General features: G+C 34.7%; 4 protein-coding genes across 5 annotated transcripts; 2 read left to right on the top strand and 2 right to left on the bottom strand.

Moving 5' to 3' along the window:
* Positions 1–551: 551 nt before the first annotated feature.
* tex30 (testis expressed 30) lies at positions 552–4,065 on the top strand. 2 transcript variants are annotated; one of them, XM_051119704.1, is made up of 5 exons: positions 561–705; positions 868–1,105; positions 2,376–2,427; positions 2,775–2,986; positions 3,353–4,065. In XM_051119704.1, the coding sequence occupies exons 2-5, from the start codon at positions 983–985 to the stop codon at positions 3,509–3,511; spliced, it is 546 nt and encodes a 181-aa protein (XP_050975661.1). In that variant the 5' UTR covers positions 561–705; positions 868–982; the 3' UTR covers positions 3,512–4,065. The 2 variants fall into 2 exon arrangements, with proteins under 2 accessions (XP_050975662.1, XP_050975661.1); XM_051119705.1 differs by lacking the exon at positions 868–1,105 and having other exon boundaries at positions 552–705.
* A 741-nt stretch (positions 4,066–4,806) lies between these two features.
* Positions 4,807–9,302, top strand: nepro (nucleolus and neural progenitor protein). The gene is made up of 9 exons (XM_051119699.1): positions 4,807–4,953; positions 5,315–5,469; positions 5,582–5,670; positions 5,743–5,871; positions 5,971–6,048; positions 6,524–6,885; positions 7,019–7,083; positions 8,356–8,588; positions 8,695–9,302. Exons 1-9 carry the CDS (start codon positions 4,869–4,871, stop codon positions 9,077–9,079), a joined length of 1,581 nt encoding a protein of 526 aa, XP_050975656.1. The 5' UTR covers positions 4,807–4,868; the 3' UTR covers positions 9,080–9,302.
* Positions 9,303–9,656: 354 nt separating this feature from the next.
* Positions 9,657–12,597, bottom strand: LOC127171195 (toll-like receptor 13). Its single transcript, XM_051119696.1, has one exon. It carries the CDS (start codon positions 12,580–12,582, stop codon positions 9,748–9,750), a length of 2,835 nt encoding a protein of 944 aa, XP_050975653.1. The 5' UTR covers positions 12,583–12,597; the 3' UTR covers positions 9,657–9,747.
* Positions 12,598–14,837: 2,240 nt separating this feature from the next.
* On the bottom strand, positions 14,838–18,126 carry LOC127171196 (toll-like receptor 4). The gene has a single exon (XM_051119698.1). The coding sequence runs from the start codon at positions 18,106–18,108 to the stop codon at positions 15,265–15,267; it is 2,844 nt and encodes a 947-aa protein (XP_050975655.1). The 5' UTR covers positions 18,109–18,126; the 3' UTR covers positions 14,838–15,264.
* Positions 18,127–19,472: the final 1,346 nt, after the last annotated feature.

Here is a 19,472-nt window from a genome sequence, read left to right as displayed (position 1 = left end):
TACACTGCCCTCCAAAAGTTTGGAAACGCCCTAGAAAAGTGGGGTTTTGGACAATATTGGCATGAATCCTCTTTAATTTGTGATAATTTTGCACTGATAAGGGACAACACAAACTATGAAAACATATTTTATTACATAAACAGTTTATACATAAAAAAAAAACTTACATTTTCGATTCATCGAAATATCCACCATTAGCAGCTATTACAGCTCTGCATAATTTTGGCATAAATTCATTGTATTCTAAACTTAATTGGCAATCAATTGTTGAAGCTATTAAGGTGTGCTGACCAAAACCTGGGCCAAGTTTAAACCAGTAACCAGGCATCACAGCTGGCAAAGGGGCATGTCTGACTTTGACTTGTATATATCATGTAATCAAAATTAAATTATTATTGCTGGTCTTCAGTGATAATGTATTTGCACCAAAAAAAAAAATGATAAGGATTTATGCTGATATCGTCCAAAACCACACTTTGCCAGGGGTGTTTTCAAACTTTTGGAGGGCAGTGTATGTTAAACAGTTCATCATGAGGAAACTTTTAAACTTCATCTTACCTGAGGCGCAACTCCTTTACAATAGGTGGCGCTAAAAACAACGTGAATCATATGAACGTTGATACATGTCCACGTGTGAGAAACCCGGGTGTTAGAGCTACTTGCTTCAACCACGCAACTATTAATCCCTAAATGGAGTTTTCAGAGGTATTTTCTTCATAGAAACATTATATCCAAAGTATTCACATTTTTTGGGTTTGTAAACGGACTGGAAAATAATAAGTGCTTACAAAACAGTTTTGTTGCGTTGTCTAATGAGCTTCGTTTTTAACACTTTTTGAGAGTTACTTATGTATATGAATATCGCAGAAGAATGTGAGAATCCCGTTCGAGCAAAAAGAGCTGGACGGTGTGTTTACGGTCCCTGCTGGCGTCACCGCGGGATGCACAGCTATGGTGTTGACGCACGGCGCGGGGGGGAGACATGCACATCAAACAGCTGGAGAGCCTCGCGCACGCTCTCGCCCGTTCGGGCGTTCTGTGCCTTCGATTCACCTGCAGGGCGGTGAACTTCCTGTACAGAACCAGAGCTTATAGCGCTGTTGTAGTAAGCAATTATTTTTCATTAATACACTACCAGTCAAAAGTTTTGGACTAAATGTTTTTTTCAAGTTTTGAAGTTTTGGACAAAATGTTTTTTGTTTTTTTGTTTTAAAGAAGTCTTTTCTGTTCACCAAGCCTGCATTTATTTGATCCAGTGTACAGCAAAAACTGTAACATTTTGAAATATTTGTTTCTATTTAAAATGACTGTTTTCTATTTGAATATATTTTAAAATGTAATTTATTCCTGTGATCAAAACTAAATTTTCAGCATCATTACTCCATGATCCTTCAAAAATCATTCTAATATGCTGATTTGCTGTTCAAGAAACATTTATTAGTAGTAGTAGTCAATGTTTAAAACAGTTGAGTACATTTTTTCAGGATTCTTTGATGAATAGAAAGATCCAAAAATCAGTATTTATCTGACATAAAAGGCTTTTGTACTATTATACACTAAACCATTCAAAAACCTGGAGTCAGTATATTTTTTTTGGGAAAAGAAATTATAGAAATTAATACTTTTATTTAGCAAGGATGCTTTAAATTGATCAAAATATGATAAATACATTTATAATGTTACGAAAGATTTCTATTTCAGATAAATGCTGCTCTTCTGAACTTTCTATTCATCAAAGAAACCTGAAAAAAATTACTCTGCTGTTTTCAACTTAATAATAATAATAATGTTTTTTGGGCAGCAAAGCAGAATATTAGAATGATTTCTGAAGGATCATGTTACTGGAGTATTGATGCTAAAATTCAGTTTGGAAATCACAGAAATAAATTACATTTGAAAATATATTCAAATAGAAAAAGAGTTATTTTAAATGGTACAAATATTTCAGAATTTTACTGTTTTTGCTGTACTTTGGCTCAAATAAATGCAGGCTTGGTGAGCAGAAGAGACTTCTTTAAAAAACATTAAACATCTTAATGGTTGGTAGTGTATAAGCACCATTATGCCCACAAAATGTTTATATTGTAATTGCATTTTTTAATGTATTTATTTTTTAATAAAACAAAACGCTAAAAATATTTTATAAAATTGTATTATTATTGTTATCATTGTTGTTATTATTTATTATTATTACTTGTAGTAGAAGTAGTAGAAATTAATAATAATATTTAATATTAAATACATATTATTTGCAATAAAGCAAAAATATAAAAATATAAAATGTATTATTATTATTATTATTATTATTATTTAATAATAATAATAATATTTCAGTATTAAATATTACATAACCCTTGCAATTTGCTATCCCCCAGGATTACTTAAAGACCCATGAGAGATATGCACCAAACAGCCTTTTCTTGGGAGGTAGGTCTCTCTCTCTCTCTCTCTTTCTCTCTTTCTGTATCTCACTCTTTCCTGTTTAAATGTGCAAAAGTAGTCTATTTTGATGTAGGAATTAAAAAATTTGCAGATTTTTTTTTTTTTTTTTTTGTAGATGTACATCTTTACAAATATTTGGTTAAAAATATTATTAATTAAAAAATATATCCAGTACTATTTTTTTTTTTTTTTAATATTCGTAGTGAACAATATTGAATTGTTGTCTGATTTCCTCTGTTCTATTATTATTTCCATTTTTGAGGCCGTAATAATAAATACTTTTTCCAAGGTGTATTTTATATATATATATATTTATGTATATTTGTTTCCAGGACGCTCTATGGGTGCTCGTACAGCTGTTGCTGTGTGTAAACTTATGTGTGACAAGCAGAAGGATGCAGTCCAAGGTGTCCTGTGTTTGTCATTCCCAATGAATGTACCAGGAAAACCACAAACACATGTTGAGCGGAGCCGTGACCTGCTTGCACTGTCCCAAACTCCTGTGCTGTTTGTTTCTGGCACTGCAGATAACATGTGTGAACAGGTGAACATATATGAAAAGTTTTCTGTTTGGTTTGGGCTTTACATTGAGTAATGGTCATCCTTTAGTTTCACCTGTTGAACATTTAAAGGGATAGTTAAACATTAGTTAAACAATTTTGTCATCATTTACTCATACTCATGTCTTTCCAAACCTGTATGACTTTCTTTCTTCTGTGGAACACAAGATATTTTAAGAAATGAAGTTTTTTTTTTTTTTTTTTTACGGGAATACTTTTTTGTTTGTATTGTTTTTTAAGGTCTAATATTAAAATGCAATTTGAGTTTTACTTAGAACAGAACTGACAGGTTCTTTCACATTCATATTACTTTAATGCAATACAACGTATATACTTTGCTTGCCTTTCAGAATCTTCTACAAAGTAGTATGCATGCCATGAAAAGCCCTTCTGCTGTTCATTGGGTCAAGGATGCAAACCATGGACTCGCAGTACGTGGTAGAACAGAAGAATTGGTACTAGAGGAAGTCAATCCACAGATTATTGCATGGGTACTACAACACAAATGAAATGTATGTTTATAAATAGGTAAATATGGTGATTACTGTTTGATGAAAGAAGATGGTGGACTGTTGAGCCTGACCCTAACACTCTGTACATAATTATGTTAACGTTGTTCTTGTTTATGTAAGAATGATAAAGAAATCAAAGCTTTTTTTAATACAAATTATCATTATCATTAAAGCTTTATTTGGGATATTTATTAAACTATTACAATCATATTTTTTATCATACTGAGAGAAAATGTTTGCAAGCTATATGACAAACCATTGTTTATAAGCTACACTGTAAAAAACAACTTTTAAAAAAGTTGTTTCAACTTAAACGAACTGCCTTCAAATTTTAAGTTTACTCAACTCAAATATCCAAGTTTTCACATAGTACAACTTAACATTTCATGTTGAGTAAGCTTTTTTTTTACAGTGTATACACGTTTGATATACAGTGGCTGTAAAAAGTATACATTCTTGTTGAAATTGCAGATTCAACCACGAGATATAAAAAATTAAAATCATGTCAGATCTTTTTGCACCTGTTGTATTAAAAGCAATACATGACATGACCTGTTTTTACATAGTTTCTTTTTTCATCTAAATAACTTTTAATGTATAGACTTTTATGATATGTGTTATAGTTATGTATAGACACATTTTACTAGTTAAAATCTATGGGGGGGGGGGGAAACTTAAGTTATGTAAAACTGTAATCTTTTTTTGTTGTTGTGTGCCAGCTTTTTTTTTTTTTTTTTTGCAGTTGAACTCAACGCCCTGCCTTCTTAAAGATTTATTTTTTATTTATTTATTTTTTATTATTATTATTTAACATACATACACATTTACAGCTCAAAATACACTATAATAACAATAATAGATATATACATTTTGTATAAATAATGTACAAAGAACCTGGAAAATAACAACAACAACAAAAACATTAAGCCATGGGGTATTATATAAATTAAAATAAATTAGAATTGCAAAGAAAGTAAAGGAACAAATACAAAATATAAATTACTAAATCCCACCCTCCCAACACTTTGTCAATAGCACATTATAAAAACAAATTATAAATATTACATTTTGTGCACAACGTATAGGATTTTAAGGCTTTGACATTGCTGGAAGAGGATGTAGTATCCAAATAACATTTCAAGTATTTACAAAGAATTAAAAAAATAGAGGTTTAACAGACCAAAAAAAAAAAAAAAAAAAAACACAGCTGGGGAAAATAGATTTAATAGACACCAAAGAAAAAGCGCAAAAAAAAAAAAAAAAAGGTGTGTGTGTAGCTTTAGGAACTATGACGTAATCATATGAACAAGCGTATGATTGGTTGGTTTACTCTCCCCGGCAGTCAGCTGTAAACATGGCGCAGGAACCATGGAATAAAATTAATATTCCGTTTCCAAGTGCTGTTTCTTCGAGCAGAATACAATTTACTGATTCAACTGGTATGTTCTGATATTTTAACCCATATACCTACTACACACAAAGAGCACACAAAGAAATACTCACAGAGCAGCGTGTTTTCCCGTGTTTGATTTGAACACGTGGATCCGTTAGATTCATATGAAACGCACATGCACATGTGATATACTTTGTCGGCAGTGATAAAACTTTTAAACTCTTAAGATAGTCGCGTTGTCCCATACAATACTTGTTTACTAGTGTTAGTAGTGTACTGCGTTCTTGGTAAATTGCGCGTTTATTGTGTTTTCAGTGTACGTACTGTATAAGACGTCTTAACTTACTAAGAGAATACGTGTAATTAAATAAATGATCTGTGAGTTGTAATAATGTTTCTCTGTCTAGGTACTTTGATTGAATGTCTGCTGACTGACTGTGATAAAGTGTTGACCCTGTTATGTAGTGAAGTTCTACAGACAGAAATCCGTGTTCTATACAAACTACTTTACATTGTGAACAACAGCTTTAGACAACACAAGCCATTCCGAGCAATAAAACAGGTGGGAACCCAGTGCTTCAGTTTACATTTTATATGCATATTATTGCATATTTAATTCATTGCAAGATCAAATTTATTTGCAGTTTATAAGCTCTTATTTGCATCATCTGCAGGTTGAGCAATGCATAAACCGCTTGAAAGAGATGAAGTTACAAGCTGCCATAGAAGATCTGAAGGAACTGTGTCCAAACAAACTTCAGAGGTAAGGTGTAGGTCAAATGAAGGACACACTATTTTTCCATATTATTGTTTTAACATGTTTTTTTCTGTGTAGGGATGCTGGAGCAATGGTTGGGGAGTGTGATGTTCCCAGTCAGCCCATGTTGGAGTGGCTCTGTCTCAAACTGCTTGGAGCCTCCAGTCTTTTAGCCCGAACGCAGGAGCGCTGCACCCAGGCTTTCATGTATCCTAAATGTTCACATTCACAACCATTTACTTTGGTTTAAAAATGCTTATGATAGAAGAACTGTGCATGGCTATGATCCTTAACCGCCCCAATTAGACTGACACGACAACACATGCTGCTGAACGAGTTCGTTGTTCTGAATATAGTGATAACCAGCATGCTCAGTCGTCTCTGGTGAGTTTGTCTGCCAGTATGATTTACCATGTAACTGCTCGATTAAGTATAGGAATCTACATTATCTGTATTTGTGCCTAGGGGGAAAGATTTCACGACACCGATTTCTCATTGGATTATTAAAATATTCTGCATTTACCAACAGAAAGCTGATTGGTTTGAATATGCTTCTGTGTGAGATGGCTACATTGTTACACTGTTGACAATAGACATTGGCCATTTTTTTACCCAGAAAATTTTAATATAAATTAGGTTATAATATTTATAACTAGCTGTATATAAAACAATAGATGTCTATGGAATGTCACCATTGCGTAATTGTGTATTTATAATGAAATTTAAAAACCATATATTGAACATTTACGGTCTGGTTTATGGATAGCTTTCAGACACAATTGTGTGCAGCAGTGTGCAACAAATGTAATTCTAAAATGGAATAAAATATATATATATATATATATATATTTTTTTTTAGGGTGTTCTTTAGAGGTATTCTGAGAGTCCTCATCCCCATGTACAAAAGAACCACTGAACTCCTCCAGAAGGTGTCTCAGTTCCATCCCATGGCTTACCTGACTAACTTCACCTTGCCTGGGGACCTGAAAGACTTCCTGTGCCTCTTACACCCAGATCTACTGTTGGAAGAAAGCACCAAAGAAACTGTACGGGTCAAAAAAGGGACACAGAAGTCCGGCTTTTCTCTCCTTTCCAGGTTGTTTAAGGATAAAGGGCTAAAAGAGGATAATGGAGAAGAGGAGAGAGTGCCAATATTAGCTGCTGTTCATGATGAAGGTTCTAGTCTAGACCTGGGGGCAGCAGTTTTACAGAGATGGCCAGGTTATTTGGGCTTTCTTAATTTTGTTTTTGTATAATTGTATGCTTTGTATAGTTTATGCTACTTTGCTTATATACACATACATTATAAATGGATGTTATGTAATCTCATAATTAACTTGTTGTAATTCTCCAGTTGTCTCATCCTGTGGACTGGACATGAAGGTTGTTCTTCAACAGTCTTGTAAAACCACCAAGCAGGTATTTGATCTTGATTTGTATGATGTCATAGACTGGGATGTTACCATTTCTGTTTTTGTCACTCACATTTTTACGCCTGAGCCGAAGGCCATTTCTACTACAGCGTTTTAGTGCCACGTTTAAAAAAAAAAAAAAAAGGTTGAGATTAAGTCATATTTCGAGAATAAAGTCGAAATTACAAGAATAAAGTCAAAATAAACCGAGAATAAAGTCAAAATGATTCAAGACTAAAGTCAAAATATTTTGAGAATAAAGTCAAAATTAGGAGAATAAATTTGTAGCAATTAAGAGATTAAATTTGTTTTGAGAGTATATTCTAGGCTATTGCGCATGCGAATGGCCCAGATTGGGAGAAATTCTAAGTAAATTAGTAATATTTAGAGAATAAAATTGGAATTACGAGAATAAAGTTGAGATACCACAAGAGTAAGGTTGAACTGTTTAGAGAATAAAGTCAAAATTACGAGAATTAATTTGTAGCATTACAAGATTACTGTTATCATATTTTGAGAGTATATTCTAGCCTATTGTGCATGCAGATGGCCCAAATTGGGAGCACCATGATAAATTCTAAGATTATGAGATTAGAGTTGCAATGTTTCAAGAATAAGGTCATAATTCTACACTAATACGGTTGAAATATTTCGAGAATAAAGTCAAAATTACGAGAATAAAGTCGAAATATTATGAGAATAATATTCTCTGCTCGGATGCAACATTATTCAAATAAATTATTGTGGCCTGGCATCTTCTCCCGGTGCTCTCAATCTGAGCCATTTTCATGCTCAATATTGCCTATGCTCTCAAAATATTATGACTTTAATTTCTACGATATAAACTTTATTCTTGAAACATTACAACTTTATTCTCAGAACATTACGACTTTATTCTCGAAACATTTAGACTTTTTTTTATAATATTTCCACTTTATTCTCAGAACTATTTCGACTTTATTCTCGAAATATGACTTTAATCTCGTAATTTATTTATTTATTTTTTATTTATTTTTTTTTATTAACGTGGCACTAAAATGTGTACATTCCACCATGTAAGAAAAAAAAATGCATTAAGTCATAATTATGACTTTAAAAGATAAAATGTTGAAATTATGGCATACTAAATGTCATAATTATGCCTTGCCAAAGCATTTTTTTTTCTGCTTACATGGTGCAATTAGGCTTCCAAATCAAATACATTTTTGAGAAAAAATAATATGCAGACATTTTTGTAGAAATGCAGTCACTGGTTAATTTTGATTCATTCTTCCCAAAGATGGCCCTGGAACCCCAGGTGAAGTCGGACATCTCCAGCCAAGCTGCAGTCTTACAAAAAAGGAACTTTTTGAAGTCATTGAGGAAGGTGTCTTCTTTCAGAAATGTGGCTGCCCATCTGAAAGAAATGATGCACTGGTGCCGGAGCTGTAAGTTTCATCAAAAGCGTAAGCAGCTGGCCTTCTTGCACCTGATGTGTTTGAGAATGGAATGTCTGGAAGCTGAAGGTGTCAGGTACATACAAATACTCTAATTGAAATTTGTGTTTCTAAATAATTCATAAAACATCAATTAAGCAGGTGTGTATGTCAAATCTAATCATATGTATTTTTAAATTCAGGGTGGAGAAGAGATTGAAGGCATTTAAGTTAAAAGTTCAAAAGGCACTGATGCTTCAAAAGACTTTGATGCCACAAAAACATTCCAGCTTCTCCACTGCACGTTGGAGAACTCGATGGCACCATGGAAGCTTCATGGCACGCTACAGACTTACCAGACGCAGATCTGCATTTTCCAGAATTTGTTCTAGACCAGTTAAAGACTTGCTTGTTTCCTTGAAAAACAAGAGAACCTGTAGACCACAGCAACAATCACCAAAAGAAGAGGTGTCAGGAAACAATAAGGTACCTGGATCTGAGGAAAAAATGGACTTACAGACTGCCTTGCAGAAACCAAATCAGCCAAATGATGATATTGATGATATTTTTGCATCGTTTGGATTTTAAGTGCTTCATAGTGTTGGGTAAATGCATGCGTTTAGGATAAAACGTGGGCACAAAAACTGACTACATGACTGTGAAAAAAATAATTAAATGAAATTATGTACTGTACGCCATGTTACTTTTAGTTTGTGCACATTTTTAAATTTGGATTGACAAATGACACGTTCTTTCCCATTTAACTCATGCATGCAATGTGAAAATCTGAGAAAATAAACTGAGAAAATAAGCCTGTAGTCAAAAGGAAGTTTGTGAACTCCCCTCCCCTCCCCCCCACTAATGTACCAAATGACAAATTCATGCCCCGTTTTAGCCCACCCCATTAAGGAAGCTGTTCCAGGAAGCACATTAAAACATGAACTGAAACAAATGTGCATAAAAACATCACCCAAAACACTTTGTCACTGCTGTACAGATATGATCAGCACATTCAGAAATAGTCTGTAGTTGAGATTATTAGAAAAGTTTACAGTTTACGTTTGCTTAAAGCACACCAAACATTTATGAAAGATACGAAATGATTAACTGCAAAAGCTAAATATCATGTTTGCACAGTGATGATGTTACACCAGGTTTATTAAAATTGAAAAAAAAGCATATTAGAAAACAAGTAATGTATAATCATTTTTAGGTATGAGATTTAACTTTTTTTCTTAAATACACAGAAATAAAATTTAATTTGTTTTATTAGAGCTCAGTTTACACCATAACCTGTCCCAGAATGCCTCGTGCATCTCCAGGTCCTGTGGCCAGTCTAGATAGGTTCTAGTTTTAACCAGCCGTGCCAATCTATGATGGGAGGAAAGCAAGCGAGATGGAATCGCCTCTAGGAAGACCAGGATCAGAATGTCCCTGTGTTCTACTTGGAGTCGGTAGGTGGCCAGCTGCATCTCCAGAGAACACCAGTTGCTACCGAGGTAGTTGCGACTGACGAGACAAAGAGTCCGGCGACTTGCGTAGATGCTGTCCGTGATGTTTTCCACAATGTCTTGTCCCAACTGAAAGTCCCGACTGTGCAGGCAGAGACGCAAAAACGGAGGGCCGCGCCGCTCTAAGTTCGGAAGAAGTTCCTCAATGACCCAGTGCTCATCCTTACTGCTGTAAGACACAAAAACATCGTAGCGGTACTGGTGTTTACTGGTCACATGCAAAGCCTCTCGGAACCATCCGCTGGCAATGTGATAGATTGGCGCAATGTATTGGCCTGCGAACTTATATGACAGTACCACAATAATAAAAATACACAAAAAGGCAGAGGTGGAGGTGAAGAACACAAATTCGATATCAAATGAGCAGTTCTTGGAATAATCAACAAAGTTGAGGTGGTCGATTCCATTGTCAGTCAAGCACTGCAGTTCTTTCATGAAGGGACTGAACATGGCAACCTGCACCTTCCTGTTGTCCTTTGCCCATGAAACCAGCCATGCATTATCACAATTGCAATACAGACCCAAGCCCCGAAATTGGAGGTACTTCAAACTAGTTAGATGTTCCACCAAGTTCTGAAGAATGTTGATGTTATCTTTTGGCATAAGCAATAGACCTGTCAATGCTTTTAAGTCTTTGGTCAGACTTCCATCCAGAAAGAACATTCTGCAGTTTGTCAGCATCAGCGTTTGGAGTTTTGTAAGATTGCGAAACATTATGGCCAGGTTTGGCTGCTTCGTCAAATCAATGTTTTCCAGTTTTAGGGTTTGTAAATGAACAAGCTGGTTGATTACAACCAAGTCTCCAATATTGTCTGAGAACATTGACTCAAATTCCAGATTGACGACGGATTTGACATATTTCCCAATGAATTCATTTCCACACTTCATATATGCTGCATTTATCTTAAGCGTGACTACAGATGTCAAGAGCGAACTGTTGCAGTCTTCAACAGTCACATTTTTACTTTTGATGTGGAAGTTTAGACCCTGTCCCAGTGTTGCATTGTTCCCGATCACAAGCTGCATTGGTCTCAGGCCTGAACTAATGAAGACGTTACTTAAATTATATGGAATAATTCCAAACATGTCAGAAAAATGCAGTGGCACGTCAGGTGGGAAATTGAGATCTCCCAGCAAAAGTGAGCAAAGGTTAATCAGATGTCCAAATGATTCCGGTTCGATATGAATTATAGGATTTTCTTGTATATCTAAGACCATAAGTCCATACAAACCACTAAATGTGTGTTGATAAATGTAAGATAACTTGTTGTTACAAAGGTTTAGCTCTTTTAACTTGTGTAATCCAACGAAAGCATAATCTTCTATGTTAGAAATGTTATTTATTGGTAAATCCAGAATTTCAAGATTTGCAAAACACAAAAATTGTTGGGAAACTATCTTATCTATCTTATTTGACATTAGTATCATAATAGAAAGACTTTTAACTGTCTGTGGAAATGAAGCACAAAGAGATAGGAAATCATTTGGTCTGAGCACATGCTTGTTTATGTTAACAATAGCGAGGTTTCTGAAAATCTGAAAGACTGAATATACATCTAACACCTTTATAACCTTATATGCAAACGTGCTACCTTTGAAGTGAATTGCCTTAATATCTTTACAGCCATGTGAGATATTAGTAGGAGTTGGTGGCAAGATAATCTCATAACAAATGTCTAAATACTCAATTGAATATAACTTTGCTGCTGTACACAAGTCATCAACGTTAAGTACATCCACTTTGACTGTCAAAGAATGAATTGTATGAACTCCAATTAAAGAAAGATCTCTGAGGAAATCAGTCTTTGAAACAAAGACCAATCTAAAGAGATTTCCCAAAACTTCTAAAGCTCCTTCATCTACATGCTCTACTAGTCCTAGATTCAAATGTACCTCTTCAATATTAAACACAGTAGATACGTAATCATCAGAGGTGTTAAACACTGAGCAGTTTGGGTACTGAAGTCTATTTAGCTCATGTTCCTCTAGCTTAAACAGCTTCAATGATTTTGTTTTTGCCAGTCGACACAGGACCTCAGATATATCCTTCAAACACACATTGAGTATGTTTAATTTTTGCAACTGAGGAATCATTTCAAAAACATTTGGTGCCAGTGATGATAAACTATACTGTGAAAGAGACAAATGGTTAAGTGCAGGAAGGCGACTGAAATCAAGAGCTACCTCACAACAGTTTTTTGAAGATAACAACGACAATGTTAATGAAGTTACATTGATTAATCCATTAAAAGCCTCCAGGGGGATCTCTGAAAAACGTCCATGAATTTCGAGGTATTGCAAAGAAACAAAGCGTGAGAATGAGTCTGGAGCCAAAGTACCATGACAGCCTTCTTCCATGTGAACGCAGAGGTTAAGTAAGTTTGATGGAAGTCCACGCAGGTCTTCTTTAATGTCAGTGACATGATGGCACTCGGCGATGTTTGTTTTTCCAGCACAGTTTGGGGCAAAAGGTACCTCTTTCACATCACTGTAGAACAGGCATTTACCAGCAAGCCAAGAAATTACACATGAAGCCTTCAGAAACAGAATGGAGAGTGAGAACAGAGGCAACATCTTCATTTTCTCAATGATCTTTATAACTTATAATTCTTCTCGTCTTGGCGTTGTATGTTTTTCACTGGAGGTAATTAACCATGTCAGAACATTTGAATAAGAACTAAACTTCCCTTTTCTGTGACCAAATTCTACAAATGTCTGACTCCTAGTAGGTTGCCGTTTTTCTCTGTGGTTTTAAAACATGCATGAGGGTTAAAGGGATAGTTCTAGCACAAATAAAAATTGTATGACTTTCGTTCTCATGTATCGTAAAAGATATTTTAGAAAATGTCATGACAGAAGTCAATGGCCACCAAAACAGTCTGGTTCAAGATTCTTCATCAAAATGCATTAAACTTTCTTCTTTTGTGTTCCACAGAAGAACAAAAGTCATACTGGTTTGGAACAACATGAGACTTTTGAACAAGATGAAGATGTCCAATTTTTTGTTATTTTGTTGAAATATCTTTTTTCTTCATTTGGTACTGCCCTTTGGAAGCAACAGAAGATACTTGCATGTTTTCCGGAAGACAAATTAAGTACGGTTTACCTTGGTCTGTTCAGAACAAACAAGGGACTCATTAACAACTATCACAAAACAAACAAACAAACAAAAAACCAGTCATAGATCATCTAGGTAACCGCACACAGTAATAAGAACCAAGGGTTCCCAAACTTTTGCAGGGGGTTATTTTAATCATTTCAGCTATTTTTTTTTTTTTTTTTTTTTATTGTTGACTATATGTAAATATCTTTTATCTAATATATCTTACTCAGGATATCTTACTCAGTACTAAGCAAAAAAATAACATTCATTTCGTATGATCTCTTATATTTTGTTAAAATTGTCACAGATTCTGCAAGGGGTTCCTAAACTTTTGCATGTCATTGTATATATATATACACTATATATAACATTTGAAGCGGGTCAAAACCTTTCATCAAAGTTGTCCTAAAACAAAAAACAATACCTTTCTTAGGACAACTTTGATTAACTTTTTGATCCACTTCAAATGTTGACTACTGTATCAAATACACTACATCATATTATAATATAACAAAATTGATTTCATGGATGGACTTACTAAAACATACTAATACTAATTTCAAATAGAATTATGCTTAAAAGACTCGCCCAATATGCTTCTTAGTGTGGGTGGAGAAGAAAAAGAATATATAAAATATATATCCCCATTTTAGCCCTCCCCATTAAGGAAGGTTTTCCAGGAAACACATCTTAAAAACATGAACTGAAACCAATTTGCATAAATGCACAGGCCAAAATACCTTTTAACTGTTGTACAGATTGTTGTACTTACCTTTTTCACACATTCAGAAATAGTCTGTTGTTGAGATTTTCAGAAGATGAATTTCAATAGTTACTCCAAATATCAGTTTATGTAGGCTTACAGTTTTTCCTCAATTGCTTTGGCACTTTTGGCACAGTCTTAACATTCTTTAAACTGTAGCTGTTTACTGGAACATCAGAACACCATTGCATGTCTGCAAAATGTAGTAAGCAAATCATTTAATACATGCTTGTTGTGTCAGGAATTTGGCAAATGCCACCAAAATAAAAAGTGTTTTTGTCAAGCCACACTGCTCAAAATTTTTTTTTTTTTTTTTTTTTTTGTACTGTATAAATATTTGTTATTATTTCATTTTGTGTTATATGCTAATTTAACTTTGTTATATGCATTTTATTTCATATTTGTTATAATGCAATTTTTTTTTCTACTTTTTTTGTTGTAGACTGCTTTCTACATTACAAAAATGGCAGGTTGGTCACACAAAGCACTACAGATACATATTTCAATAGCAGGTAAAACGTATTGGGAAAGTCACAACTGTAGTACACAAAAAGAAAATGAACATATTTTATTTATACAGAACATTTATTACAAATATAAATGTATTTTTACAGTACTGCTGTTGAGAGTTGTGATGTTCCTCCTTGTTGAAAAATGGTAGTGACTGTGCCGGGCAAACTCCATACAGTATATATGCTTTCAAACTTGACTGATTGGCAAGATTGTGATTCCTATTTGATTACAATGGCAAGGGGCAGAAAAGTTCCAGACAATTTCCAGAAAATGTAAGAAGATGTACAAAAATTTTCCAAAAAATCTTGTAACGTTTCCAAAAATTTGTGAACAATTTCAGTGAAAATCAGCTCATCAGGTTTGACCAACATGTGCATTTAGTTATTGTGCAAAAAACGTTTTTACTTTTTTTTTGCAGACATGCCAAAACACACATAATTTACTTTAAAAAAAAAAAAAAAAAAAAAAATTCAAATCTGAACAAGATACTAATCAATTGTTTTGACTCTCATTCTCAGAATTGAGCCAAAGCAATTGGTAAAAACTGTAAAGTGCTAATCTTTAAAATACGAGAAATGATTAACTGCAAAAGTCAAATATCATGTTTGCACAGCGAATCATTTGTTTATAAATCAAGTTTATTAACACATATAAAAAAAGGTTAATACATTACAAAAGGGTCATTAGATGTTTATGTATTTAAAATGAATGTTTTAAAAATGTAGTTAAACACAAAAATCTAAATAATTATTTTAAATGCAGTTTTTTTTTCTTACCCATCTCCCAGTTGAATTTCTTTTCTTTCTTTTTTTTCTTTTCCTAAAGATAAAGAACTATACATTATACAAATATAATGTATATAAATGTATATAAGTAATAAAGTTCAGTTGGTTGTATTAGAACTCAGTTTACACCACAACCTGTCCCAGAATGCCTCATGCATCTCCGGGTCCTGTGGCCAGTCTAGATAGGTTCTAGTTTTAACCAGCCGTGCCAATCTATGATGGGAGGAAAGCAAGCGAGACGGAATCACTTCTAGAAAGAGCATGATCAGAATGTCCCTGTGTTCTACTTGGAGTCGGTAGGTGGCCAGCTGCATCTCCAAAGAACACCAGTTGCTACCGAGGTAGTTGCGACTGATGAGACAAAGAGTCCGGCGACTTGCGTAGATGCTGTCCGTGATGTTTTCCACAATGTCTTGTCCCAACTGAAAGTCCCGACTGTGCAGGCAGAGACGCAAAAACGGAGGGCCACGCCGCTCTAAGTTCGGAAGAAGTTCCTCAATGACCCAGTGCTCATCCTTACTGCTGTAAGACACAAAAACATCGTAGCGGTACTGGTGTTTACTGGTCACACGCAAAGCCTCTCGGAACCATCCGCTGGCAATGTGATAGACTGGCGCAATGTATTGGCCTGTGAACTTATATGACAGTACCACAATAATAAAAATACACAAGAAGGCAGAGGTTGAGGCAAAGAACACAAATTCAACATCAAATGAGCAGTTCTTGGAATAATCAACAAAGTTGAGGTGGTCGATTCCATTGTCAGTCAAGCACTGCAGTTCTTTCATGAAGGGACTGAACATGGCAACCTGCACCTTCCTGTTGTCCTTCACCCATGAAACCAGCCATGCATTATCACAATTGCAATACAGACCCAAGCCCTGAAATTGGAGGTACTTCAAACTAGTTAGATGTTCCACCAAGTTCTGAAAAATGTTGATGTTATCTTTTGGCATAAGCACTAGACCTGTCAATGCTTTTAAGTCTTTGGTCAGACTTCCATCCAGAAAGAACATTCTGCAGTTTGTCAGCATCAGCGTTTGGAGTTTTGTAAGATTGCGAAACATTATGGCCAGGTTTGGCTGCTTCGTCAAATCAATGTTTTCCAATTTTAGGGTTTGTAAATGAACAAGCTGGTTGATTACAACCAAGTCTCCAATATTGTCTGAGAACATTGACTCAAATTCCAGATTGACGACGGATCTGACATATTTTCCAATGAATTCATTTCCACACTTTGTATATGCTGCATTTATCTTAAGCGTGACTACAGATGTCAAGAGCGAACTGTTGCAGTCCTCAACAGTCACATATTTACCTTTGATGTGGAAGTTTAGACCCTGTTCCAGTGTTGCATTGTTCCCGATCACAAGCTGCATTGGTCTCAGGCCTGAACTAATGAAGACGTTACTTAAATTATATGGAATAATTCCAAACATGTCCGAAAAATGCAGTCTGATCAGTGGCACGTCAGGTGGGAAATTGAGATCTCCCAGCAGAAGTGAGCAAAGGTTAATCAGATGTCCAAATGATTTCGGTTCGATATGAATTATAGGATTTTCTTGTAGATCTAAGACCATAAGTCCATACAAACCACTAAACGCATGTTGATAAATGTAGGATAACTTGTTGCCACAAAGGTTTAGCTCTTTTAACTTGTACAATCCAATGAAAGCAAAATTTTCTATGTTAGAAATGTTACTTATGGATAAGTCCAGAATTTCAAGATCTGCAAAACACAAAAATTGTTGGGAAACTATCTTATCAATGTTATTTGTGCTTAGTATCATAAAAGAAAGATTTTCAGCTGTCTTTGGAAATGAAGCACAAAGAGATAGAAAATCATTTGGTCTGAGCACATGCTTGTTTATGTTAACAGTAGCGAGGTTTCTGAAAATCTGAAAGACTGAATATACATCTAAGACATCTACAGTCTTATATATAAATATGTTACCTTTGAGTGCAATTCCCTTAATGTCTTCACAGCCATGTGAAATATTAGTAGGAGTTGGTGGCAAGTTAATAGTCTCATAACGAACTTCTAAAGACTCAACTGAATATAACTTTGCTGCTGTACACAAGTCATCAACATTAAGTACATCCACTCTGACTGTCAAAGAATGAATTGTATGAACTCCAATTAAAGAAAGATCTCTGAGGAAATCAGTCTTTGAAACAAAGACCAATCTAAAGAGATTTCCCAAAACTTCTAAAGCTCCTTCATCTACATGCTCTACTAGTCCTAGATTCAAATATACCTCTTCAATATTAAACACAGTAGATACGTAATCATCAGAGGTGTTAAACACCGAGCAGTTTGGGTACTGAAGTCTATTTAGCTCATATTCCTCTAGCTTAAACAGTGTCAGTGATTTTGTTTTTGCCAGTCGACACAGGACCTCAGATATATCCTTCAAACACACATTGAGTATGTTTAATTTTTGCAACTGAGGAATCATTTCAAAAACATTTGGTGCCAATGATGATAAACTATACTGTAAAAGAGACAAATGGTTAAGTGCGGGAAGGCGACTGAAATCAAGAGCTACCTCACAACAGTTTTTTGAAGACAAGAACGACAATGTTAATGAAGTTACATTGGTCAATCCGTTAAAAGCCTCCAGAGGGATCTCTGAAAAACATCCAGCAATTTCAAGGTTTTCCAAAGAAACAAAGCGTGAGAATGAGTCTGGAGCCAAAGTACCACAACAGTCTTGTTCCATGTGAATGCAGAGGTTAAGTAAGTTTGATGGAAGTCCACGCAGGTCTTCTTTAATGTCAGTGACATGATGGCACTCAGCGATGTTTGTTTTTCCAGCACAGGTTGTGGCAACAGGAAACTCTTCCACATCACCGTAGAACAGGCATTTATCAGCAAGCCAAGAAATTACACATGAAGCCTTCAGAAACAGAATGAAGAGTGAGAACAGAGGCAGAGCCATCTTCAGTTCCCCAATGATCTTTATAGATCATGATTCTTTTCATCTAAGCGTGGTCTGACTTTCACCGGACATAGTTAACTACGTCACAACATTTGAATAAGAACTAAACTTCCCTTTTTCTGTGACCAAATTCTACCAATGTGACTCTAGCTAACTGCAAGCCCATAAATATGTGACGGCATTGTGAAAGTTCAAATTTGTCATTTTGTTTATAATATACAGTGATAAAGACCTGGGAAAAGTCTTTCATTCTTTTTACTGGTATATTAAAAAAATAAATCATATTCCTAATGATATAACATTAACAAAACATAGGTAACATGAAATATGCATAGCCTAAACATTTTCACAAATACATGCGATAAAATAAAAAGGTATAAAATAATGGGATAGTATTCCTTATGGACATTAACCATGGTTTTACTACAAATAAAACCAAGAAACCATGGTAACCACAAATTTACCATGGTTTGGCTAACCATAGTATTTGTAGTAAAACTTTGGTTACATAAATTGTAATCAATATGCCAAAAAAAAAAAAAAAAAAAAAAACCATTGAAACCATTGCTAATCCTCATAAAGGATTGTCTATAATAATATGAAATAAATGTTATGATAGGTTATGACATTTACATCACAAAATATTAAGCAGTATCATTTATTTATTTCCTAATGATGTGAAGCCATGGAGGGTTACTGTAAAGCCCCATCTGACCTGGGTTGTGGTGCAGGGGGAGAGAACTGTAATGACAGGTCATCACAACTGCATGGCAGGGCAAGTGGTTCTAGAGTGCACATGAATATGAAGCTTGAATATTAAGCTTGACATGTTTCATACGTTGTATTTCCACTACTACTGTTCTCTTATAGGTGTCTGTCTTATTTATTCTGCAGTATATAAAAACGTAAGTTTGAGTTTTTTTTAAACTTATTAGAGATGCAGAACGCCACACTTTTTTAAAAAGGAAAGGAAAGGACGTGAGGCCAAGTATGGTGACCCATACTCGGAATTTGTGCTCTGCATTTAATCCAAGTGCACACACACAGTAGTAAACACACACACACAGTGAACACACACCCGGCGCAATTGAGAGCTATCACTTTAACATTTATTAGACTTTAAAAATAACTTCTAATTTATGTTCAATCAAAACAATCTTCACATAAACCCCATCATAATAAAAGTCATATTCAGTGCCTTTCAGCAAGAAAACATACCCTAATTTAATAAAGTTATCAATCACTACATTTTAAACTAAATAAAGATAAAGCTTAAAATTGCATAAGTTATTGATTTACTCATTTTAATTTTGTTATCACAGCAGCTGGTTATTAGGATCTTTCGGCTGCTGTAATTAAAGCTG

The sequence above is a fragment of the Labeo rohita genome, chromosome 9 (assembly GCF_022985175.1).
Source record: "Labeo rohita strain BAU-BD-2019 chromosome 9, IGBB_LRoh.1.0, whole genome shotgun sequence".
Taxonomy (NCBI): Eukaryota; Metazoa; Chordata; class Actinopteri; order Cypriniformes; family Cyprinidae; genus Labeo; species Labeo rohita.
The sequence above is the reverse complement of the archived record's forward strand: the minus strand, read 5'-3'. Positions and strand labels throughout refer to the sequence as shown.